The following is a 25,431-nucleotide window of genomic DNA, read 5'->3' as shown; positions in this document are numbered from 1 at the left end:
CCCGGCCCGCGCCCCGCCGCTCGGACCCGCCGGAGCCGCCGCCGCCGCCGCCGCCGCCGCCGCCGCCGCCGCTGCCCCTGCCCGCGCCCCGCGCCCCGCGCCCCGCGCCCCGCGCCCCGCGCCCCGCCCCGCGCCCAGCCGCCGCCCAGCCTCGCGCCTCCCCGGGCCGACGGCGCCCGCACCCCGAGCGCCCGGGCCGCGCGCAAACCTCCCGGGCCGGCGGGCGCGGCGCGGCGCGGCGCGGGGCGGCGGCGGCGGCGGCGGGGCCCGGATGCGCTCCCGGGCCGGCGGCGGCGGCGCCCATGGACGCTAACCGCCCGGGCGCGTTCGTGCTGAGCAGCGCCCCGCTGGCCGCGCTGCACGACTTGGCCGAGATGAAGAGCGCGCTGCTCCCCTACGCGCAGCTCGGCCCCGCCGGCTTCAAGGCGCCCGCGCTCGGCGGGCTGGGCGCGCAGCTGCCCCTCGGCACCCCGCACGGCATCAGCGACATCCTGGGGCGGCCGGTGGGCGCGGCGGGCGGCGGGCTCCTGGGCGGCCTGCCCCGCCTCAACGGGCTCGCCTCGTCGGCCGGCGTGTACTTCGGGCCCGCGGCCGTGGCGCGCGGCTACCCCAAGCCGCTGGCCGAGCTGCCCGGGCGCGCGCCCATCTTCTGGCCCGGCGTGGTGCAGGGCTCGCCCTGGAGGGACCCGCGGCTGGCCGGCCCGGGTAGGCGGCGCGCGCGGGGGGCGCGGGGCGGGCGGGGGAGGGCCGGGGCGGGCCGGGGCGGGAGGCCGCGCTCACCCGCGCTCACCCGCGCTCACCCGCGCTCACCCGCGCTCACCCGCACCCGCGCAGCCCAGGCCGGCGGCGTCCTGGACAAGGACGGCAAGAAGAAGCACTCGCGGCCCACCTTCTCGGGCCAGCAGATCTTCGCGCTGGAGAAGACCTTCGAGCAGACCAAGTACCTGGCGGGCCCCGAGCGCGCGCGCCTCGCCTACTCGCTGGGCATGACGGAGAGCCAGGTCAAGGTGGGCGGCGGCCCGCGTCGGGCGAACCGGGCGAACCGGGCGGGCGGCGGGGTCCCTGCGCGTCCTGGAGGCGGCGGGGTCCCTGCGCGTGCTGCGGGCTCAAGCTCCCTGCGCGTCCTGGAGGCGGCGGGGTCGGTGCGCGCCCTCCCCTCCCCTCCCCTCCCCTCCCCTCCCCTCCCCTCCCCTCCCCGCCCGGCCCTGCCCTGCCCTGCCCTGCCCTGCCCTCCCCGCCCGGCCCTGGCCGCTGACCGCTGACCGCCCGGCCCCCCCTCCCCCCCCAGGTGTGGTTCCAGAACCGCCGGACCAAGTGGCGCAAGCGGCACGCGGCGGAGATGGCGTCGGCCAAGAAGAAGCAGGACTCGGACGCCGAGAAGCTGAAGGTGGGCGGCTCGGACGCGGAGGACGACGACGAGTACAACCGGCCCCTGGACCCCAACTCGGACGACGAGAAGATCACGCGGCTGCTCAAGAAACACAAACCCGCGAACTTGGCGCTGGTCAGCCCGTGCGGCGGCGCGGGGGACGCCTTGTGACCCGGCGCGGCCGAGCCCCGCGCGGGGACGGGGTCGGGGCCGGGGCCGGGCCGGGCCGGGGCGGGGTCGGGGTCGGCCCGGCGCCCCCCGCCGCCGCGGGTGTAGATATATTTTTACAGGATAAGTTATAAGGCGGCCGGCGCGGGCTCGGGCGGAGCCACTTTGTACGATCAATAAATTATTTAACACGTCCCGGGAGCCGCGGCTCCGAGGCTGCACCGCGTGTGTTTCCTTCGCGGACCCCGTCCCCCCCCCCAGTCCCGGGCCCCGCGGGTCCGCAGCCCCGGCGGCGGCGGCCGCGGCTCCAGGAGCGAGGGGACGGCGGGTCCGACCCGAGACCCAGACCCCTCGGCCGCCCGGGAGCCGCAGGAGCCGCGACGCCAGCGAGCGCCCAGCGCAGCGGGACGGGGACGGACGGAGACGCGGCGGCGCGGCAGGTGGGCAGGTGGGCAGGTGGGCAGCGGCGGCCCCTCCCCGGGCTGCGGGCCGGCTCCGCGGCGGGGGCCTGCGCAGGTGAGCACCACCGCGCCGCGAGCCGGGACCCGGGGCGGGCGCCGGGCGAGTCCCAGGCTGCGGCTCCGCTCCGCCCGCGGCCCGCAGCTCCCGGACCTGCAGCGCCCGCGGCACAGGCGGCCGCAGCCTCCTCGCCAGACGGGGTCGTTGGACTCGTCCGGGCGCCGAAGGCAAACCCGAAGGAACCGCGCGCCCCCCGAGGGTCGGCTCGCACTCCCTCCTCCTCGGTGAGGCCCGGACGGCTCCGCGGGGGGACGGGACCCGGGTCGGGGCGCAGGGAGCGCGGTCGGGGTGCAGGGAGCGCGGTCGGGGGGCAGGGAACGCGGTGGGGGCGCAGGGAGCGCGGTGGGGGCGCAGGGAACGCGGTCCGGGTGCAGGGAGCGCGGTCGGGGCGCAGGGAGCGCGGTCGGGGTGCAGGGAGCGCGGTCGGGGTGCAGGGAACGCGCTCCGGGTGCAGGGAGCGCGGTCGGGGTGCAGGGAGCGCGGTCCGGGTGCAGGGAGCGCGGTCGGGGTGCAGGGAGCGCGATCGGGGTGCAGGGAACGCGGTCGGGGTGCAGGGAGCGCGGTCCGGGTGCAGGGAGCGCGGTCGGGGTGCAGGGAGCGCGGTCCGGGTGCAGGGAGCGCGGTGGGGGCGCAGGGAGCGCGGTCCGGGTGCAGGGAGCGCGGTCCGGGTGCAGGGAACGCGGTCGGGGCGCAGGGAGCGCGGTCGGGGCGCAGGGAGCGCGGTCGGGGTGCAGGGAGCGCGGTCGGGGTGCAGGGAGCTCGGTCCGGGTGCAGGGAACGCGGTCGGGGCGCAGGGAGCGCGGTGGGGGTGCAGGGAGCGCGGTGGGGGCGCAGGGAGCGCGGTCCTGGCGCAGGGAGCGCGGTGGGGACGCAGGGAGCGCGGTCGGGGTGCAGGGAGCGCGGTCGGGGTGCAGGGAACGCGGTCCGGGTGCAGGGAGCGCGGTGGGGACGCAGGGAGCGCGGTCGGGGTGCAGGGAGCGCGGTCGGGGTGCAGGGAACGCGGTCCGGGTGCAGGGAGCGCGGTCGGGGTGCAGGGAACGCGGTCCGGGTGCAGGGAGCGCGGTCCGGGTGCAGGGAGCGCGGTGGGGGCGCAGGGAGCGCGGTCCGGGTGCAGGGAGCGCGGTCGGGGTGCAGGGAGCGCGGTGGGGGCCCAGGGAATCCCGGTCGGGGCGCAGGGGCCGCGGTCGGGGCGCAGGGACTCCAGTCGGGGCGCGGGGCCGCGGTGGGGGCGCTGGGACCGCGGTCGGGACGCAGGGACCCCGCACCGGGCGCAGGGAGCTCACCGGCAGGCCCCGCCGCAGGTCCGGCTGGGGGAAGACCTCGGGCCGGCGCTCCACGTGGTCGCATCCTACTGAGCACAAGTGTGGAGCTTACAGAAACTGCAAGGTTTCTCCTGGAAGGCATTTTTGAAAATGTTAGAGAAACGGAAAAGGCTGGTGATTGGTTCTATGCCTCGTGGCTGCACCATCAATTTTAAAAAACAGACGTTTCTTTTGAACCACTGGCCGGTCTTTTTAATGCAGCAACATGGAAACCTGTTTTCTGTCTGAGTGAACTGCTTTCCCCGCTCACGTTGAGAGCAAAGGAATTTCCAGTTTTAAAGTCTCGAGGACAGCAGAGAATTTTTATAATCTCGTTTTTAAATGCTGCGGGGTAATTCCCGTTAGTTACCGGTACGGTAAAAAAAAAAAAAATCCAAAAGATTATTTTCCTGCACTTAACTGAGGCTTGGTTTGGTGTAGCCGCGTCTGAGGACGACCTCCGGGATCTCCTCTCGGGTGAGCCGCGTCTCCCGTTAGCAGCCCACAAAGGAGCGCCCGCCCGCCCGCCGCTTAGCATCTCAAAGGCGATGGGGCAGGGAAGGCAGAGAAACAAAGCGGACGCAGGACTGTTTTCACCATGATCAATTTTATTGCTTAGGAACCGGAGCGGTCATTTCTAGAGGCCTCCACGGCGACCCACAGCCGATACCCCGTTCCACAGAAGCGCGTGGGGCCGGACTGCCGCGGGGCACGGGGACAGAGCAGCGGCCACAGCACTGACGCCGAACAGACCCCGATGGCACCGTCAGGAACGGATTCGGCAAGCGGACACCCCAGCACTTCAGTGGTAGTGATTTACCTAAAAACGAGCGTCTACGGCCTTCACCCAGTCCAGGAATTCTGTAGTGTTCTGAAGCAGATCAATAAAACATTCGTTGTGTTTCATCCACAGGCTCTGCAATGACCTTTTAATGCTGTCCTTCGTGCTAGGGGAGACGTCACGGCGAGGCTACTACTAGGCTGGCTGCGCTGCGCAGCCCGGGAAACTTACGGTTTTGTTTGTCTTAATAGGGTTATGTACAGCCCGTGTTAGAAGCGGGTTCTATCTGAAGCAGACTAGGCTAGTTTTGTTTCTCCCGTGATATTATTGTTTATGTAGAGTACTTGGCACCATAGAACAGTAACAAAAGACAGACGAAACGGTTTACAAAATTCTTAAAAGGTACACCCGAGCTAGCTACAAACTTCACATTCAGTTCTTAATATTACACAGAAAAAAAGGCATAGGAGTAAGAATCTGCAAGTGTAGATGTGCTGTGGTCAGCGTCCCCCGGACGGCCCCGCTGGGGCGCGCGGTCGGACAGGTTCACGTGCCTCAACTGCTAGACTCCGTCTCTACCTGCGGACAGGACCCTCTCAAGCATTCATCCTGGAAACTATATTTAGCATAAGTTTTGGTAAGATTTATAAATTATTTTTAAAAAGTATATATTTATATATATTTATATATATAAAAATGGAAAAGCAGCTGCAGTGTGATTCAAAAACCATGTAACACGGCAGGGGAGTAAATAACACGGCAGGGCAGCCGCCGGAGGCGGAGACGGGCCCCGGCTCTCCTCCAGCGGCCACACCGCCCACCGCCTCGCCCGGGCGCACCTCCAGCTGGCAGAGGGGACGTGGCCCCGGGGGGCTTCCACGCCGGAGAAGCGCTTCCCACGCTGACAATGATTAAAAATTGAAACTCTGAAGTCTCAGATACAGACTCCCTCTCCTGTCTATAGAGTTTTGGCAACAGGACGGTGACTTATTACAAAAACCCAATATTTCTACTTAATGTCACACGAACAGACAAGACAGTGAGGTATGTGAGGCTTTTCCGGAACGTCCGGAGGCTGAAGCGAAGTGTGGGGCCGGCCGTCTAGCGGGTGGCGCTCGGGCGGGTTGTCGATGCAGCTGTAGGAGGACGTATCTCAATGGACGGGACGTCACCTGCTCCTCGCGCTACAGGGAGGTCTCGCGAAGGGCCCTCTGGTGTCGCTGCCATCGCTTCCCTGCCGTGGAATTGGTCACTCGTTAAAGGAACAAACACACCAGGAAAAGCTGAGAAAAGGTGGAGGAAGGAGTCATATTTACCACACGTCACTGCACGACACAACACTTGTGCACATGGGCGTGAGGTTTACCTGCCCCGGGCGCGATGCGGAACGCCAGGAACACGGGCTGCGGCGGGAGAAGAAGGGCGTCAGGAGCCCGGCCGAGCCCCGGACCCGAGCCGACCCCAACCCGACCCCGCTCCGACCCGGTCACACGGCCTCCCGCTGGGAGGTACAGGGGGTGCGGCTGCCCGCAAGGCCCTGCGGACGCGGGGCACCGGGTGCCCTCCTGGGTCCGCTCCCGCGGCGACGGTGCCCTGAACATGGGACAGCGCGGGCGCCCCGTCGGTCCGGCGGAAGGTAAGACGCGAGCAGCACCGCCCGGGCGACAGCGGGGGCCCCAGGGTGGGGGACGCTCAGGCGCAGGGCCACCAGGAGCCACCGCGGGTCCCAAGGGCACACGGGAAAGAGGGCCCTGGAAACCGCTGCTGGAGTCTGTGTCTTGTCATAAATAGTGAAGTTCTCTACTTTGTTCCACCGGGACTAGGCTTTTCTGTGTTTGCCTCCCCCCTCCTGGTATTTCACTGCAACCAAGTGAAAATAGACCAGGCGGCCTGTGCCCTGGAGCCCGCCTGCCCCCCCCCCACCTCCCACGACCAGCCCTGCCCCCCCGTCCCGCCCCCACCACAGTCCCTCCACCCCCACATCCAGGTCCAGCCCCCACCACTGCCCCCCTCCACCTCCCACCCCCCACCTCCGAGTCCAGCCCCCCTCACCCCACTGACCCCCCACCCCCCTCCACCCCCGGGGTCCAGCCCTCCTCCGTGCGGTCCCCACCCCGGTCCAGGCCCCCCCTCCGCCGCCCGCCGGGGCCCAGGGAGGGCACATCACCTTGTGGTCTCCCATGCAGACGTTGGGCCCGATGTGGTCGTAGGTGACAACCTTCTCCTCGCTCTCCGACTGGGGAAGCAAACAGAACCGTGTGAAAGGCGGGGATGGAGGGGCTTCCTGGGGGGGAGGGCACGAGCCCCGCACCCCCTGCCTCCCGGCCTGCCTCCTGGAGGCCTCTGGCCGGCTGGAAGGCAGAGCCTTCTGGAAGCCCCGGCATCCCCCAGCCCCTGGCTCTTCCTGCTTCCGGAGGGGGGTCGGGTCGGGGCCCCGCGCCCTCGTCTCGTGCACCCAGCGGTTCTCTTAGCCCAGATCTGTGTTCGGAGGCGAGCAGACGCCGAGTCCCGCTCCCCGCGTGTTAATTAACACCGAGCACCGGCTGCCCTTCCTCCGGGCGCCTCAGCCACCGGCAGGTGCCCGCGTGCTGGGGCGACCGGGAACCGCCTGTTCCTGGCAGGTGCTCCGACTGGGCCGGATTTTCACAGCCGCAGCTGAAGCACCGAGACCGTAAAGTTAGAACCGAATTGTCTTTAATGCAGCAGGAAGCTTAAGGTCAGATTTACTTCCCAGCACGGTCGCCTGCCAGAAAGTATAAAAACGTAACCCTCGGCGCCGGCTGCGCGCCCCTCCCGAGCCCCTCCCGAGCCCCTCCCATCCTTCACGCGCCGCGGCCCCGCGGGGTGGGACATTCATCAGACACGCGCCGTAATTTACAAAGGCAGCAGAAAATTGTGGATTTCCATCCGCATAATCTCGAGACAGATAAACAAATTACAGCCGCGCGCTCGTCACCGCGGCTCCCGGGCGCCGCCGCCAGCCCGCCACCCTCCGTGTTTCCGGGCTGGGGAAGCAGAACGGAACATGATGACGAGGTAACCGAGCGTAGCATGATGGATGAGGCCGCGGAGCCGCTCGCGAGGCGCGTCTGCTCCGACTGTAACGCCCGCCGCCGCCGGGCGGCCCCCGGGGAGGGCCTGGGCCGTCCGGGGGGGGGGGGTCCCTCCAGCTCTGAAGCATCACAGCTCCGCGGCGTGAACGGGCAGGAGACGGTCTACAGGGAACCGCTTCCAGGGAGTCGCCTGCAGCCCCGGGCGCGCAGCGGAGACGCCGCACAGTGGGTTTCGCTGGCTGTGGGTGCTTTCCCTGGTGGACGCCACCCGTGTCTCTGTCCCCCGCACCCTGGAGGCACCGCACGCGCTCGGGGCCGGCAGGTGGATGCTGCGAGCCACCGCGAGACTGCGCCCGGCCCTCCCCAGAGCGCCACCAGCAGGCCGGGCAGGGAGGGCGCCGCCACATCGGGGGCCAGGCAGGCTCGGCCGGGGCCGTGGCCCTGTGCGTGCCTGGCCGACATCCCATGGGGCGTCAGTCGAGAGGCCCTGTGGGGAAGCGGCCCCGGGGCAGCCCCCAGCAACCGGCCCTGGGTGCGAGGGTGTCAGACGGGTGAGGGTCCCGCACGGGGCGCCGGGCAGGAGTGCGAGGCCCCGACACAGCAGGCTTGCTGCAGACCCAGCGAAGCCCCTGCCTCCAGCCCAGGCCCCTGGGGGCTCCCCCTGGGCTCGGGGAGGACACCACGGGCTGCGCCCTCACAGGGCAGGGGGCACCTGGTGTGCGTGCGTCAGGGTGCTGGAGGCCCGGGGCAGCCTGGGGGGGCGCTGCTCTCCTGGCCGTGACCCCACCTGCCCCAAGAAGGGCCCCGAGGGGGGCGGGGGGCAGCTGGAACCTCAAGCAGCAGAGCTCAGGCCCACCCGCTGCCATGTCTGCTCTGAGCACTGAGCACCTGCCTGCGGCCCTGAGTGGGATGTCTGGGACGCTTCCTCATGGACGGGGTGGACAAATCTAATTCAGATATTGATTCTTTTGAAAACACTCTTTCTGTATTAAAATGTGGGCACTGGAAATTCTGGAAAATCAGGAGGCTGCCTCCTAAAAGCTGCCTCGAGCCTGGATGTGAATCGGGCTCCTGATTTACAACTTGGGGGAATCAGGACAGATGGGTCCATCGCCCTTTACAGCTTACAAGCGCCTGAGTGGACGAGAGCATGCTTGGCTCCCGAGGACACAATAAACTACTGATGTTTAAAGCACCGATGACCGTGCTGCGTGTTTTGGGTTCAGAAAGTCCTGGGGTGTCGCGAGGGCCCTGGGGCCGGGCGCAGGGTCTGAGGGGGCCGAGGCCCCACCCGGGCGGGGCCTGTGTGGCCGGTCCTGGGGCAAGGCGGACACTCACCTTCAGAATCAGCTCCCTGGCGGACGGGGACATGAGGACGCGGTCACACCACGCGGGGCACCGGGTGTTCATGTACTGCCTGCCCTGGCCGGAGTCCTCGCTGTACGGGTAGCTGCGGGGACAGAGGCACGGGTCAGCCGGTCAGCCACGGCTCTAGCCCCGCCTCCCGCGTCTTCCAGGCTGGGGGAGGGCTGGGAGGTTCTTCCCACGCACGCGGAGCGGCCAGCGCTGCACAGGGAAGGAACCCACGAACAGAAGATTCCAGAACACAAGGCCAAACCCACGATTTAAGTTCTCGCGTGGATTTTAGTTGTAACAGGCCCTGGGGACAAACCAATGGCATCACCTGTGATGCTGTGCTTTGGGTCTGGGACGCTGTCTGAGGACGGCTCGGCCCGGCCTGGCTCTGGCGTTCACAGGGGTGCCGCTGGGGGACTCCCACCAGGCGCCCGGAGGCGGGGGTTCAACGCGGGCCCAGCCCCGTCCCCGTGCCTGCCCCACCACAGCGTCTGCTCAGCAGGTGTGCGGTGCCCCGGCCGCGGGCTCATCGTGGTGGCCCGGCCCATGCCCGTCTGGGACTCGGGGCTCCGGCCACCGGGCGCCCCTCCCACCCGCTGACCCAGCTCAGCCACAGGGCAGGCCCTGACGGCCCCTCGGGGACGGGGCCCCCACAGCTGGGCACCCAATGGCAAGGGACACAAACGTGGGCGGGGAGCCTGGGGGCGCCGCCAGCTGGGGACCCCAGGGCGGCTTCTTTCCGATTCCAGAACCCACGGAAGCAGTCCCGTCTCCGTCCACGGAGAACCGCCAGCCCCCCCGCAAGCGGGCATCCTGACGGGACTGACTGAGGGGTGAAGAGCGCACGCAGGACGAGCTGCCTTCGGGGAGACGGGGGCAGCGTCCCGTGTGCCCGCAGCAGTGAGGCGCATCTGCTCACCGCTGGTGACCTCGTACGGCCGTCACTAGAGTCTAGACTCTTCCTTGTAAAAAAATGTTTTTAAGTTCATTCCAAAGGCCCACATGGTCTTGGGTGTGAGCTGGCGTCTTCTCTGCTTCACTTTCCTGCACCTGGAAGCGGGGACGGCGCTGGCCTTCGGGGCCGCTCTGCGGAGGACCCGGTCCCTCTGCTCTGCGGCCTCCAGACCCGTGTCGGGCCTGCACGCGGACCAAACGGTTCGCGCCTGCCCGCCCTGCAGGGGGTCCCACACGCTTTCACCAGGAACAGAGGCCGAGGGCCCCAGCCCCTCAGGGAATCAGCGTTTCACTTGACTGAAGACCCAAAGCAGCAAATATGCTTAAAACCCAAACCCGCCCAGTCCTGCCTGTAGCAGCAGCGCGTGCAGGGGGCCCGGACGGCAGCGGCTCTACAGACGCCTGTGCAGGAGGGCGGCGAGCCCGCGGCCGATGCTGCTCCCCGCGTGCAGACCCCGGGCCCCCGGCTCAGCGGCGGTGAGGAAACGACAGCGCCGGCCGGGCCCTGCCCGCCTTGCACCCGCAGCCTCGCCTGGGCGCCCGGGACCCGCGGGGCTGGGGACGGGCTCCCGGGTTGAGAGCGAGAAGCCCCCAGCTGGGGACGAGGTGGGGATGAGGGCGGCTTCGAGCGGGAAGCCGTCGTGGTGGGCGGGGGCTCTCCGCAGGCGACAGCGAGTCATCGCAGACTAAAGGCGTCGTGCGGAGATGCAGTCGGGCAGGGATGAGCTCCCCAGGCTCGGACACGCCCCCGATGCTGCGACAGCAAACCGGTTCGGGGGCCCAGCTGGTCCTGGGGGCTCATCTAGGGCCGCACACAGCACCCACAGACCACCAGGACCTACCAGGGCCAAAGCTCAGCGTTTGCAGCACGGGCCCAGGGTTGTGCCAGGACACAAAAGGCAACTTCTAGATCCATGGGTCAGAGGCGCCTGCGCAGACCGCGGAGCTTCCGTCCTGCCCTGTCCTCGCCGGGACCCGACAGGCGGTCATGACTCACAGGGGCGCTGGGATGAGCCCCAGAGGAGAGCCGGAAAAGCCGCGAGTAGCGGCTTCTGGGTCCGCGCCCCAAGGGCAGTCCCGGGGTCCCCCATGGCCTGGCCCATTGTGCTTGGGCAAGACCCGGCCGCCACCGTCCACGGTGTCCACAGGGCGCTCAGTAGGAGGAAGGACCTGTGCCAAGAAGGGTCCTGCTGGTCGAGGCACTGCCCTCGCTCCCACAGCGCAGGGCCCCTGACCTGAGAACGGGCCCAGCCACGCCGTGGACGGAACAGTGCCGCTGCCGCTGCAGGGAGGCCCAGGGAGCCGGGGGCGGGGGCAGAGCACCGGGGACCCGGCCCGCGCAGCCCCGGAGCGGACGGGGGTCAGGACGAAACCTGCTGTGCACGCCCGCGCCTCTGAGGCAAGCCCTGGAGGGCCGGGGACACAGGCAGGCGGTGCCCAGGCCGGCTGAGGGGGAGCCGTGACTGCCGGTGACAATCGCCCACCTGACCCCCCCCCCCCCCGGGCACCTCCAGCTCCGTCCCTTGGGATGTGGGCAGCGGCCCCTTTGCGGAGGCCGGGAGACACGAGGACTCCATCGGAGCCGGTGGGCGGGCGGGCGGGTGGGTGGGGCTGCAGGGGCGCACCCTGACATCACGGCCCTGACATCACGGCCGGGAGGGCACAGAGACTGGCTGTTTCCAGGCCCAACCCACAGGGCGGCCGCGGGTGGGGGACTCCGGGCTCAAGAGGAGACAAGGTAAAGCACAGCCAGACCAGGACGTCCTGCACCTGCTCCCCCAAGTGGGGGGCACCCAGGGAGGCCGCGGGGACCAAGCGCCTTCTCGGAGCCCTGCCCGGTGACAGCAGCCGCAGCCCGGTACCCAACACGCTGGTGTAGACGCGGGCCCTCGGTGGCCTGGCAAACAGCGTGTCCCTAAGAACTCTGTTTCAAAAACCCCCACCCGGGATCCTTGGGTGGCGCAGTGGTTTAGCGCCTGCCTTTGGCCCAGGGCGCGATCCTGGAGACCCGGGATCGAATCCCACGTCGGGCTCCCGGTGCATGGAGCCTGCTTCACCCTCTGCCTGTGTCTCTGCCTCTCTCTCTCTCTCACTGTGACTATCATAAATAAATAAATAAATAAATAATTTACAAAAACCCCCACCGTTACTGATATTCCCAGAAAAGACCGAGAAAGAGACAAAAAGAGAAGGAAAGGGAGCAGGAGCCGCAGCGACACTGCGCTCTCGGGTGGAGAAGGGGCGGCGGCACCCGGACGGGCCGCGGAGTGTGCACCTGGCTCCCCCGAGCGGCTCAGCTCCTTCCGGTCCGGACCTCCCAGCGGGACAGGTGACCGCAGACACCAACCTGCGGCCCGAGAGCCTCTATCCCTCATCTAGAAGTACACGCCCCGGGGCCGACCGCCCGCCTCCTCGAGCCGCCTTTACCTCGCTTTACAGACTTTTGTCCTCAGAAGCCGCGGCTTCACCTCACTCTGTGATCAGCTGTTGAGCAGAAACACCTCCTGCCCACTGGACCGTGATTCTCCCCGCGTGACTTCCCGTGGATGAGGAAACTGCTTCGAGAAGTTCTGAGTAGGCCAGCAGCTCCTGTCAGTCACCGTGTCACCCGCGCGGCACGGCCCCCACGTCCAGGGACGGCCCCGCCGGAAAGCCCAGGGTCGTGGCCTCAGCACCACCAGCGAGTCACGCCTGCGCCACCTGCGCGTGAGCACGAGTGCGAGGCCTTCCGCCCCGTGCGGCTGCCCTGGGGTCTGCTCAGGACCAGCCTGCCGCATCCTGCCGCGTGGCGCTCCACTGCGGGGGCGAGTCTCCGACCGCCACGGTGCGCCCTCCGGCCCCTTCAGTTCCTGGCTAGCCCCGGGTGTGGTGTGCGGAGCCTCCGGGTCCCGGGGCCCTCCCGGGGGGCCAGGAAGGTGCGTGCGTGGCCCTCACGCGTCTGCCGCGGCCGTCGTGCTGGTGCTGGTGGCGCCCCTCGGCCCCGCCCCCGCGGGCGCCACACTCACCGTCCAGCCTGGGAGGCGTGTGGTTTCGAGATGCGGTGGGATGAGACGAACATTCGTGACGCGTGCTGCCGGGTGGCTGTTTTGGCTCATTTCATGGAATATCTGTTTTGCCAGAAAGGCAGACGCTGCTGTCACTCAGGACTTTTGTCAAGCAGCGATGAAACGAGCCACTTCTTCAAGAAAACATCCAAGGCTATTTGTTGCCAGTGACAAAATTCAAGCGTTCGAGCCCGGCCCAGAACCCCGGAGAACGTGTGTGGGCCCCGTGCCTGACAGCAGCCCCGGGAAGACCGTCCTCCGCTCGGTGGTGCCGAGGGAAGCGCCGTGCGACACCTGCCGACACCTGGGGCCTGCGTACAGTCGGGCGACCTGGGGGTTCTGGGGGCCGGCTCGTGAGGTCGCCCCTTGTGCGCATGGGTGAGAGACCGGGCCCTTCTAACTGCAAGGAGCCAGCGGCTCACAGATTCGGGTTCAGATCCACGCGGTGAGCCGTCAGAGGGCCGTTCGCCTCAGAAGCACAGGGACACACCGCCGGCGTCTTGGACGTGCACGTGTCCGGGTGCCGCCCTGGCCTGCGGGGGAGGGGGGGCCGGTGCCACCCTGGAGCGCGGGGCGTGCCCTCCTGCCCGCCGCACACTCTGCCTCTTGATCGCCACCCACAGGCGGCGGCTGCCGTCGTTGCCCTAACGCAGGTGGGAGCCGCGCTGTGCCCTCGATGGGAAGGACAGGAGCCGAAGGCGCTCTGGGAATGTCGGGATGTCAGCCCGTCCTCCAGCAAAGTGACAGCGTGAAGTTGCAATCCACTAGGCCTGAGGGGCTGTGAGTCCATGGGGAACAGCGACCAATGTCTGGAGAACCTCTCTCCCTTCGAGGCCGGTCCGCGAACGGAGCGTCTGTGGGGGACTCGGCGTGTGGCTGTGCTGACGCTCCGTGCTCCGGCCAGGACGAGCGGCCCCATGCAGTCCTGCGGGAGGCGCCCCCGGGAGGCACCCAGGACGCGTGACCAGTGTGCAGCGCGCCCCCGGCTCGGAGGTGCAGGAGCAGCAGCCGCGGGAGCAGATGCTCAGGGTCCCTGCGCAGGACAGACAGGTGACGCCCTGGGACAGGGAGCCCCACGTTCCTGGATTCGGAAGAACCGGAGCAAACACAGGCCTCGCCGAGCCCAGAGCCCCGTGAGGATGGGACAGCCCGAGGTGGCCCCGGCCACACGGGCTCAGTCCTCGCAGCCTTCCAGAGGGTCCCGGGAGCCCGGCAGCGCGCAGGGAGCTCCAGTACGTCCTGACACCCACCGAGAGCTGCGCCGGCTGAGAGCACACGGGGCCGCCTGGGAGTGCAGAGCCAGTCCCACGGGGCAGATACGTGTGGGGCGCATCTCCCGGGCTGTGGAAGGGGCCTGGCACGCAGGGTACCCCGCGGTCCCTGCGGCATCTCGCTGTGCGCAGCCCTGCCCGGGCCATGTGGACGACGCACTGGGGGGCCCCCTCTGGGAGGGTCCCCACAGGGCCCCGCCGACCTTTACAGACGCGAGCCGCGCAGCGCGGCCTCCGACCTCACAAGCCTCTGTCCAAGGGAAGGAGCATCCTCCAGTCCAGGACGCGTGTGCCTCGCCAGGGCACTGGCCTCCGCGGAGCCCCGGGGGGGGGCCCTGCGGGTCGGGGTGCAGCAGCCGGGGGGCACCTCGAGCTCAGCCCCACCCGTAGGCGCCCCGGCCCCGCGCAGAGCCTCGTGGCCCAGCAGTCCAGCCTCAGACCCCAGTGCTGGGGCCCGGCCCTCAGGACATGGACACCCCCAAAGTCGTCCCGGGGTTCCCCGCACTGGCCCGGGGCGCGCGGGGATGGAATTCCTGCCTCCTCTCCCACAGGGGGACCTCGGGCCCCGGGGCGGGGGCAGTGGAGGGGCCGCAGGCCTGCCAATCTGGAAGGCTCTGGCCCCGAACAGAGGTTTGTTCACTCACGACTCAGCGGGCAGCGCTGCCCCTCCCCCGGTGGGCGTAGCACGGAGTCCCCAACTCCCGCGCGCCGCACACTTGGGGCTTCCCGCCCTCTGCTCCAGGGGGGACATGGGAAGCCCCCAGCTGCTTCCCGCCACGAGCTGCTCAGTGCTGCGGGCTGCGCACAGGCCGTGTACACACGCCCACACCCAGGCCACACACGAGTACATACCCACACGTACACACGAATGTACACACTCCCTACTCACATGTGTGCACACCACATGCACAAACTCCGCAATAGGTCTTGCACACGAACACACTCCCACATACACACTCATGCACATGCAAACAGCTACATGCACACGTGCACACATCACGTACACACACACGTACATAGCTTATGCACACCCACACCCATGCAGTGGTCACTTGCATACACCCAAGTACATGCACACACCACATACGGGCCCTTCTGTGCACACACCCATGCACACACGCACACACAACCCATACCCCCACACCCATAAGATACGTGCATACACCCCTACACCTAGATATGTGCACATATAACCACACGTGTACCAAGTCTGTATACACACACCTACACACCTCATGTACGCACGTGCAAACCCATGCACACACGTGTGGACTCTGTACACACATGCAAACCCAAACACATATACACTACACACACACGTACAGTAACTCACACACACCCTGCACGTATGCGCCTTTACCTGTGCACGTACCACATACCCATGTGCACACACGTGCACTCATACCTGAGGAAGACCCACATACTTGCTCACAAGCACATGTGCCTACACAGTGCACACAATCCTCTGCACACATCCCCATGTATACATGGAGGTGCCCATGCGGCACACACGTGCATATGCCTACACACGTCTGCACACGAGCTCATATACCATTATGCACCCATAGCCCCCCAGATGTACACACACGCACACACACGCAGCACGCCCGACCACCTATTTTACGGTACAGTCAGGAGTACCTGGCAGGCACCACACCTTACAGCCGCTACCCCTCACCATCGCTCATCACGTGTCCTGGACTTTGCTGCAGCTTAAACTCTTCCCACAGCTTGGAGCTCTCGCAGCCCCACGTGGCCACCCTGCGGCTGTGGACCCTGGTCACAGGCATGATCTCAAAACGCAAAAGAGCTGGGAGGCGTGGGCGGCTCAGAGGTTGAGCATCTGCCTGCAGCCCAGGGCGTGACCCCGGGTCCTGGGATCGAGTCCCGCGTCGGGCTCCCCGCAGGGAGCCTGCTTCCCCCTCCGCCTGTGTCTCTGCCTCTCTCTGTGTATCTCATGAATAAATAAAATACTTTTAAAAGTACAGAAGGGATCCCTGGGTGGCACAGCGGTTTAGCGCCTGCCTTTGGCCCAGGGCGCGATCCTGGAGACCCGGGATCGAATCCCACATCGGGCTCCCGGTGCACGGAGCCTGCTTCTCCCTCTGCCTGTGTCTCTGCCTCTCTCTCTCTCTCTCTCTGTGTGACTGTCATAAATAAATAAAAATTTAAAAAAAATAAAAAAATAAAAAAGTACAGAAGAGCGAAAGGAAGGGGATTGGTGTGACCCAGACATGGGGGAGGGTCTTGCCAGGGTCTCTGAGCAGAAGCTGGGCTCGGCGTCTGAGAGCTGCCAGTTCGCTTGGAAACCTTCCACCTTCCCTCCTCCCGTGTCCATCCAGGGAAAGTACCGTCTGATTTCCTAATCAAAGGGAAAGCAGGGGATCCCTGGGTGGCGCAGCGGTTTAGCGCCTGCTTTTGGCTCAGGGTGTGATCTTGGAGTCCCGGGATCGAGTCCCACGTCGGGTCCTGAATGGAGCCTGCTTCTCCCACCTCCTGTGTCTCTGCCTCTCTCTCTCTCTCTCTCTCTACGTCTATCATAAATAAATAAATAAATAAATCTTTAAAAAAAAAAAAAAGGGAAAGTATCTGATGACTTGACTGACCAGGCAGGTAGCGCCTGCACCTGTGAAGCCAGTGCTGCTGAGACACCCGTGTCCCCTCCTGTCACAGCTCCTGTCCCCAGTCCGAGCGAGCTCTCTGCTCCTCAGGCTCATGGGGTTCCACAGTCCGACCTGGACGGCCCGGGACACCACCCTGCAGCCCCAGGTCCCCCGACAGCGCAGGGACATCGCTGGGGGCCATCCTCCCACGAGCCAGGCAATCCCCACAGAGATTTATGCTCAGCAGCAGTCGCACGCCTCATGGACCCGGACCTTGCTGAGGGCAGGGTGACCCCGGCCTGGGCCCCCAGCCCACCCCAGGTGTCCCGGTGAACACGGGAGGAGGTACCCCAACAACCAACACACACGCGCAGCTCTCCGAAGCTCCCCCCACGTAGCACGAAGTCACCCGCTTCTCCTGTCCAGGGGCAGAAAGGGCCCCACACAGGCAGGCAGGGTACCCCACCCTCCCAGCGAGGCCTGTGCTTCCTCTGCCGGGACCACCGGCCCAGGACCCCACCACCCACGTGGCCGTCCTGCCAAACTCTCGAAGTGTCGGGCGGGGCCAGGCGGGTTTCTCTCTGCTGCCCGAGCTGGTGGTGGGCTTGCTGCTCGCCCCCACGCACTGGCCACTAGGCCCTGTGGGCTCTGGGCTTGAGAGAAACTTGGAGATGCAGACGCCAGTGCAGGGTACATGTGTCCACAGGGTCGTGGCCTCTGCCCGAGGTGGCCCCCAGGCCTCCTTCCTCCTCTCCAGCTCAGCAAAGACCGAGAAAGAGATCCTCGGGTTGTTCAAGTGAGAGGAGCCGTTCGGGGCATCCGGGCTACCGCAGCCAGGAAGGGGCGGGCTCACAAATCCTAAGACCCTCTTTAGGTCTCAGGTGTACCTGGAAGTGCCGCGACTTCAAGGGGGACACTGTGGTCAGTCCCTGGGTGGGAACTGGTGGGGTGGCCCTCTGTCCTGCGGCATTCCTGGCTGTCCCAGACCTCAGCCTGGGCACCAAGTCACTGCCTCTCTGGTCCCCTGCAACTCACGCGGTGGCCCTCTCAGCCAGAGTCTGGACCCTGAGGTCAGAGGGGCACAGCCATGTGCACCCGCTGCAGGAAGCCCCGTGTGCGGTGGGCTGCGGGGTCCTCTGCCAGCCTCCGCGCACGGGGCCCAGGGATGGGGCGCCCTCACAGCACACGTGAAAGCCCATCTGGTTTCCGGGCATATCCTCGGAGCAGAGCTATTGTGTCTGGTGACAGGGTGTGACGTGGGCCCCGGACGCCCCCACGCCTGTGTTATAAAGTTTCCCTGAACGTGCCCCAGTGACGAGGATTCACACCGGGGTCTGAGAAAGGAGAAGGGCCGGGGAGGAGTCCCGGGAGAGGCCTCCGTGGCCCAGGGTGCCCTCCCCTGAATGCCTGGCACGGCGGGGGAGGCGGGCTGAGCTCCTGTCAGGCCGCAGCCGCCGAGGCCGCCCTCTGCGGCTTCCCTACGCCCCACGCCCTCTAAGGCCTGGGCACCGGTGCGGGCCGCACCCCCAGTGCTCGCGACGGAACGGGCTGTCACTGCTGCGGGTCACGGTGCTGTGAACAGCAGAGTAAAGCACAACAGAAACTTCGTGTCTAAGAGAAAAACACCCCCAGAGCTACCCCAGCACCCACACTGCCGAACGTCCTACGTTCCCAGAAAGACCCAGTGTGCTGATCTGAGAAGTGGTATTTGGCATATTTCATAAAAATCATTTTCTTTTTTTGGAGAAGAGAGCAGAATCGCTTATTGCTCTCAGCTGGCTGCGGCCTTCGGGTCTGGAGTGGGCAGGAGGAAGGTGTTCACAGGTGCACACGGCCCCGGGGTAAGTTACCTGCTCATCCCGCACGCGGGGCTCCTTACCTGGGAGGAAACGAGATGTCCAGCTCATACAGCCTGTCCTTAAAAACAGACAGCTCTTTGTCAAATTCTAAGAGCTAAAGAAAAGAAAAGAAACAAGAAAACAAGGTCACTGTGGCTGGCCTCCCGGGGGGCACGGTCGTGTGCGGCAGGGGCCCACGCACTCCCAGGAGCCACGCCAGGCCACGGAGGGCCGTACGCAGGCGGAGCCGCCGGGGCTGCCCACGGGGTCCCTGGGGAGGTCTGTGGGCTCCCAGCAGACCCTCTGCCCCGGGGTCCACACTGGGCTCCACCCCCTGCCCAGGGCGGCCCGGCCAGGCAGGGTCACCTCCTCTGCCGGAACCACATGGGGCAGCAGACACGGCAGCGCCCTGACGCCGACGCCCGGCAGCACGGACGCGCTCTCAGCTCGGCCCAAACTAAGGTTAACGGTGACCACACTGGCACGCAGGTGGGGTCAGCAGGAAGCCTGGGTGGGAAGCACTGGTTTCTGCGCGGGGGAAGACAGCAGCCTGCCCGCGGAGCCCTTCGGAACCAACCCCAAGGGGCACGGTGTCCCAGCGGGGAAGGGGTGCCGCCAGCCGTGTCCAGCCCCAGGCCGAGCTGAGCCTCCGCGGCGACGCACAGCCTCGGACGTGCGTGTGGGTCAGGTCCTCGGCCCCCCCCCCAGCTCCTGTCCCGGCACCTCGTGCGTCCACCAGAAGTGTGACATCAGCAGCTCTGTGTTTACGCAGTCATGGCCTGTGTGCCAAGCTGCTACCTGAGCCACCTGCACACGGCGCCCCCCGCCCCGGGGTGCTCCCCTGGAGTGGGTGGCCAGGAGGAGCGCGGGGGGTTGTGGGGAGGGAGGGTACACCAGTAGAGCCTCACGCACGTTCCTGCAGAACCCCAGACACTCAGACGCCTCGGACCCTGCCTGGGGAGGCTCAGATGCCAGGGGTTGGGGGCCTGGACCCCACGTGCCACCCGTGAGCCCACATCTCCTGAGCGTGAGCCTGCTCAGTGCTGCCCCGATGGGGACGGGTCTGGGGGACCCAGGGTGGTTGCCAAGCAGGGGTGCAGGGCCCCATGGGGGGGGAGGTTCAGGGAGGGGGTACCTGTGGGGTGGGGAAGCATGTGGAGCACACAGGGGCTTGGCTTTCATGGCACCGAGTGGCCTTGCTGCCCAGCATCAAGGGGAGACTCTGGCTCCTCCTCCAGGGAGGTCTCCAGGCCAAACGGCTTCTGGAAAGTTCCTAGGTCAGGTCTTCCAGTGGGGCTGGGGATGGAGAGGAAGGGTCTAGGGACAGAGATGCACCCTCCGTGTGTGCGTGGGGCCCGAACAGGTCCTGCAGTTATGTGCACGTTCACTCCTGTGTTTCTAGGCATATTACACGCACACACATGCCTATAGCGTGTTTCTTATCTAGATCACCCTGCAGCTTGAATTCCCGACCTTCCCAGATCAGAGACAGGCCCTGGATGTGGCGGGGTGGACGTGGGGGCAGCTGCTGGCTCGCACAGGCGCTCCGTGGTTTTGACCGAGGACGGCTAAGAGGAACTGGCCTGGCCCGGGTCAGAGGCCGGGTTTCCAGAAGGGCCGGTGTGGAGCCTCTAGGGAAGTCCGGCCAGGCTGACGGGCGGCCTGGGGGTCAGCAGGAAGCATCTAGGGCCCCTTATTATTGCAGGGCCGCGTGTGCAGCCACAGGGCCGCGTGTGCCAGCCACAGGGTCGCGTGTGCAGCCGCAGGGTCACGTGTGCAGCCACAGGGCCGCGTGTGCCAGCCGCAGGGTCGCATGTGCAGCCGCAGGGCCGCGTGTGCCAGCCGCAGGGTCACGTGTGCAGCCGCAGGGTCGCGTGTGCAGCCACAGGGCCCGTGCTCCGCTCTCCCGGCGTCAGCACATCTTGCCATCTCTCCCCCACTGAGCTCAGGTGCTTGGAGAAGTCCACGTCGTGGAGACGGAGGTGTGAGACCCTCCGGGATGCGTGGCGGTGGCGTCCTGTGACCACAGCGCTCCCACGCACCCCCGCACCCCGCGGAGAGGTCCTGGGCCTCCCTGGCGCCAGCTCCCCTCCTGCGGGTGACAGGCGGCCTCTTTGCTGTCCCCTGCCCGGTCTCCTCCGTCTGGAGCCCCGCTGCTGGTCGGCGCACCGCCTGCCCCTGAGGATGCGTCTCCCGTGGCCCAGCGTCAGCTCGCCCAGCGTGGCCGCCGGCGCGGCGCTGCCCTCCGCCCCCACCCCTGCCGTCCTGCCGGGGGCGCCGCGCCCTCCACGCCGCCGCCACCAATTCACCTCGCGGGCTTCTCTGTGGCCACCTTCTAGAAGTTCTGCGTTATTTAATCTGTTTCTTTCCGGGTGTGGGGTCTGTTTCTGATTCTTTCATGTTTTAAATCATTTTAAATATTCTTATTTTACAGTTTCTGCCGGCTACTGGGCTGTTCATCTGCTGTTCTCAAGCGTGCGCCCGACCTGTGTGGGGCCTGGACTGCAAGCTCGCCTTCGGGGACCTTCGTCTCGGGGGACGTGGGGCTGCCGTCCATCTGACCGCCACCCGCTGTGAGAGGCGAGGGGCCAGGTGCTCAGGTACAGATACTCGGAACGTGACCCATCCGCTGTGCGGTGCCGGGGCTCTACGCTCTTCCTTACACTTCGAAGGAAACCCGGGGAGACCGGGGGTGTCCCCCAGGCTCGTGCCCCCCGGAGCCTCGGCCAGGGCGCCCCTCCTCCGCGCGGACGGCCGTGGTCTCTCCCGAGTCTCGGGACTCACTTGCAGCTTCGGGACTCACTTGCAGCTGACCCTCCTGTCGCCAGCAGCCCGCGAGCCCCGTGGGGCATCTCTGTCCAGAACGGGGCCCGAGCAGCACCCACTTGGTGGCCCTAGGACTTGATTTTACAGCAGTCCACACTCGCTTCCTACTGTTTCCTCAGGAAAGGGCACTGCCTGTGTCCAGATTCCTCCCCTGAGAGGGTTCTTCTCTCACAGCGAGACGCCACCACCTCCCGGCTGCAGGCCAAGCCCCCGCGGCCCCCCAAGCTCTGCAAGCGGACAGAGCACGCACCGTCCCTCACTGGCACACGCACGCACACACGTGTTCCGCTGTTCTGAGAAATTTCTGACTGAGTCAACAGACTATAAAGCAGTGACCACGAGGATGCTGACCAACTCCACTCCACTGTGCGTCTGGCCCCAGTGACAACAGTGGGGGTTCCCAGGTCCCCAAGACCAGCCTGGGGGACACCAGGAGGGGGTACGGGGGCTGTGACTGCGCACTGACGCTGGCTCTGCGTGGGAGCCCGTGCACGTGGCTTTCCCTTGTCACCTGCTGAACATTCCAGTTTTGTGCAGCCTCGGAAAGAGACCCTGGAAGCCTTCCCGGGCCCTGGGCCTCCGCAGTGGCCAGAAGCAGCCTGGAGGGCGTCCGCGTGGGTGCCCAGGGCCCGCGGAACCCGACACCCGCACGCTCACACGCGTGTGCTCCAGCAGGCGCGGCCTGGCAGCAGGCCTGAGACAAGCTGGAGACTCGGATGAGCCGTCGGCGTGGCTCCGAGCAGGAGGGCGGCCCTGCCAGCGAGAGAGCACAGCGGGCGGGCGCGCCATCCGGGGCCGACCGCGGCAGCCCCTGGGAGGGAGCCACGGGGAGCTCGCCGTGTTTCTGTGTTTCTACCTGCTGAGGGTGCGAAGAAAATTAAAGCAACTCAATAGCTGGTCTGGAACGAACGGGTTTGAGTCTCCCAGCTGCTGAAACAGTAACAGCCCCTCTGGGGGGACCTGGACGACCGGGGTCTGGCGGGCCAGGCACCTCCTCCCGGGCTGTCCTGCCGTGCGCCCGCACCCCAGCCCGACCCACACGCGCCCCAAGCCCCGCACGGAAACACGCAGCTGCTCCCCGGCGGCTCTGCCCGTAGAGCACCCGTCTGTTGGCTCATCTGTCCGTCTTCTAACGTGGAGATGTTCTGAGCCGTGAATACTCACGCTAGGTCCACGGGTGCTTACTGAGCCTCTGCCGTGTCAGGCCCTGCTAGACGCTCAGGAAAGGCCGAGGACAAGAGCGGACGACCCTGGCCCTCCTGGGCCTCCCCAACCCGGCCCACGCGTCCCAAGCCGGGCCGGCAGCTCGCCGAACCCCCGGGGGACCAGGGGGACGCGCCCAGGGCTCCGTGAGGGCGGGGGGCGCAGGGCTGCCACGGGGCCATCTCCAGCCGTGAGAGCTTCCTGATTAGAAATTATGCTGCATTTCTGTTGAAATGATAATTTGTTTCTCTTTGAGATTTTTCAGAAACATGATAACCAATTTCGCATGTATCTTAAACATTCTTGTTGATTACAAAGTGAAAAACAGCGCAGGGGTGTGTGGACAGTGATGAAGCAGCCGGGCGAGCATATGTATCTGTCAGCAGCTGTCCCAGCTGTACAAATTCCACTGTTACTGCGGAGACACCGCGCTGATAAAGAAAAAAGAGCCCGGAAAATCAATGCGCCTTGAGCTAGAGCAGTTGCTAAACACACAGAAAACATCTCTATCCAACAGGCCAAGCGCTGTGAAGATTCCCAAGCCCTGCCCTGGGACAGCCAAGGAAAATTTAATCTCTCCAAATCCTCACCAGGGCACTCCATCCTGCAGCCCTGACAGCCACACTTATAATTAATTATACAATTTCGATGGGAATATCGACTAAACAAAGCTATAAATCATAGAAAAAGTCAATAGGCATGGACACATTCAATCATGTCCCGGCCAATGATTACTACTCTTAAAATACAATAATTATTTCCAGAAGCCAGCTTGAATTAAATTTCTGTCAGACGGGTACAAGACCGGTGCTTGATGAAGGGCGCGATGGATTTTGGGGCTGCGTCCGGCGCAGGCACATCCATCCTGCGGATGGCTACTTTGTTCCAGTGGCCGTGGGCCGCCTCGCCGCGGAGGTGAGACGGCTCATCAGGCCATTTATCTTGTCCCCCGTGGCTGGTCTGGACGACCCCGCTTCCTCTGTGTGACTGACGTGCCGGGTCGCGGCCGGGGGCACGGAGCGTGCGTCGGCGTGGCCCTGCGAGGCGTCTCTGGAGGCACCGAGCGCCTGGGACCCGCAGCGGCGGCAGCGCGGGCGGCGTTGCCGGCCACCCAAGGCCCGAGAGCCCTCGGCACACCCTCTGCGCCTCCGGGGAGGCCGCGGCCCGGGCGCCCTGCCCTCCACGAGGGGCCACACCGACCCACCAAAGGGGCACGAGAGTCTTTCCAAAAGAACCCCATGGAAATCGACTCTCCGTAACCCCACGCTGCATTTCTTTCATCTCCGAATGAAATTCAAACAGTCTCCCGAATATTCAAACTAATTTTCCTCCATCTTAAAAAATTGTATAGGATGAACACAGAACTGAAACCTGCTACCTCCAACAGTGACAGCATCGGTCATTTCTAATGGCGGTAACACGCGCTTTGCCCAGACGCAGAGGACAGTGGCGGTGGGTCCGGGTGTGCTGGCTCGTTTCCTGAACGCACGCCTTCTCCCGCCCTGTGCTGCCCTGGCCCGGGCCCCACCGCACACCCTTCTCACCCATCTCCTGCTCCTTCCCGAACGTCCCAGGCCCTGGCCGCCTCGGTGCCACCCCCCATCCACTCTTCGCCTCCTGGGCCCCACATCAGGGGCTGCCTCTGTACCAGGGCCCAGAAAGCCTACGCTGCCTCTAAGCTCAGAAAGTCACGCAGCTGCCCAGAGACAGCCTCCTGGGTACTTTCCCTGCATCCGGTCTCCCCAACAGTCCTGTCCCCAAGCCTGTGCCCTGAGTGCTCAGGCCCTAAATCACCGGGTTGCTGCCCTCTTTGGTGCAGACAGCAGGTAGGACAGGTCCTTACCCTGGTGCCTCCTGCCTAGGAAGTGGGCTGGGTGTTGCAGGGGATATGACTGACGCGTGCTGAGCTGGGTGCTGCAGGGGACACAGAAGGAGAGTCAACCTCGCCAGGGCCTGAGGCCTCCGGAGGAGGTGAGACAGGAAGTGGCCAGGGCCGAAGGGAAGAGAGCCCAGTGGGACAGGCTTCTGGGAAGAGCAGGTAAGGAAACCAGAGCATCTGCTGGAGCAAAAGGAAACCCGGTGCCCTGAATGGTGGGGGGACGTGGGGGGAGAGCCAAGCAGTGAGCCTGGCCTCAGAGACCAGAGCAGGCTCCAGGCTCACCTGAGGTCCGTGAGAAGCAGCAAAGAGCTTGGAGCAGAGGCCTGACCGTCTACACACGAGACGAGCCCCAGGTTGGGCCCCAGGGGAGATACAGGGATGTGGAGGGGGTAACGGACGTGGGGGCTGTGGGGATGGAGGCGGGAGGCAGCTCCACACCAGTGGTTTGATGGAGGGACCCATGACGGGCAGAGTCTGCTAGTGGGGCAGTGCCTGTCACCCAACACTGACACCTGCCAGCCCTCCTCCCACACACTGATGGGAAACTGAGGCACAGGTGTAGAGCACTCAGCACAGCTGGGCCCCGAGGGCAGGGGTGACAAGACCATGCTGGGGCTCCCAGATGCAGAGAGGTGAGCACAGGGATGGCGGGGCGGGGGCGCCGAGTCCAAGCACCATCCCCAGGCTTTGGAAGAAAGATGTCCTCCAGACAGGTGACTGTGGTCTTGGTGGCATGTAGGCTAGACTGCAGGGCGTGGGGTGACCGGGAGATGAAAATGGGGACAGCTGTGCACAGCCCCTATGGAGCAGGGGTGGGGGTGGGTGGAGCAGAAAGGCCGGAGGGCAGGCAGGTGGGTGGCAGGTGTGTTCAGGTGTCCCCACCTGCTGGGGCGCCTTTAGGGAAGCCTCAGCCTTCCAGCATGCACCGCCCCCGCCGGGACCGGCCTCTGCACCATGAGCCCCGGGGGCCGTGGGGTCAGGAGCCTGGAACTGGCCATGGTGGGGACGTTTATACAAACGTCACACAGCGACTGTTCATCTACACAAACAGATACCCCGTAACCACATGAAAAACAGGCCCAAATCACATCGCGAGAGACTGGCTGCCCCTCGCTGCGCTGCGTCTCTGGGTTCTGAAGGGTTAGTGGGCAGTGGCTTCAAAGCAGGGGAGCGGTTCCCACACGACCAGGTCTCGACCAACTGGTTTGAGCTGCATGTTTCATTTGCACGCACGTCCTCTGCTCGCACGCACGCACACACGTGTGC

At 65.8% G+C, this 25,431-nt stretch overlaps 3 protein-coding genes across 5 annotated transcripts in view; 2 read left to right on the top strand and 1 right to left on the bottom strand.

Annotated features, from left to right (window-relative positions):
* The first annotated feature begins 264 nt into the window (after positions 1–264).
* Positions 265–3,995, top strand: NKX6-2 (NK6 homeobox 2). Its single transcript, XM_055346321.1, has 4 exons — positions 265–705; positions 835–1,007; positions 1,289–1,977; positions 3,977–3,995. Exons 1-3 carry the CDS (start codon positions 303–305, stop codon positions 1,538–1,540), a joined length of 828 nt encoding a protein of 275 aa, XP_055202296.1. The 5' UTR covers positions 265–302; the 3' UTR covers positions 1,541–1,977; positions 3,977–3,995.
* Positions 3,946–25,431, bottom strand: part of INPP5A (inositol polyphosphate-5-phosphatase A) — a 164,508-nt gene continuing 143,022 nt past the window's right edge. For all 3 annotated transcript variants that reach the window (XM_055346311.1, XM_055346309.1, XM_055346310.1), the window contains 5 exons: positions 18,299–18,372; positions 8,530–8,641; positions 6,306–6,374; positions 5,455–5,541; positions 3,946–5,372 (listed from right to left, as the gene is read on the bottom strand). In XM_055346311.1, coding sequence (XP_055202286.1) covers positions 5,461–5,541; positions 6,306–6,374; positions 8,530–8,641; positions 18,299–18,372 — 336 coding nt within the window. In that variant the 3' untranslated portion in view covers positions 3,946–5,372; positions 5,455–5,460. The remainder of the gene's footprint in view (positions 5,373–5,454; positions 5,542–6,305; positions 6,375–8,529; positions 8,642–18,298; positions 18,373–25,431) is intronic.
* LOC129523409 (translation initiation factor IF-2-like) lies at positions 5,555–8,517 on the top strand. Its single transcript, XM_055346322.1, has 2 exons — positions 5,555–5,774; positions 6,760–8,517. The coding sequence occupies exon 2, from the start codon at positions 7,190–7,192 to the stop codon at positions 7,970–7,972; it is 783 nt and encodes a 260-aa protein (XP_055202297.1). The 5' UTR covers positions 5,555–5,774; positions 6,760–7,189; the 3' UTR covers positions 7,973–8,517.

This window comes from Nyctereutes procyonoides, unplaced genomic scaffold (genome assembly GCF_905146905.1).
Source record: "Nyctereutes procyonoides isolate TBG_1078 unplaced genomic scaffold, NYPRO_anot_genome, whole genome shotgun sequence".
In the NCBI taxonomy this organism is placed as follows: Eukaryota; Metazoa; Chordata; class Mammalia; order Carnivora; family Canidae; genus Nyctereutes; species Nyctereutes procyonoides.
This window is presented reverse-complemented; position numbering and strand designations above follow the sequence as displayed.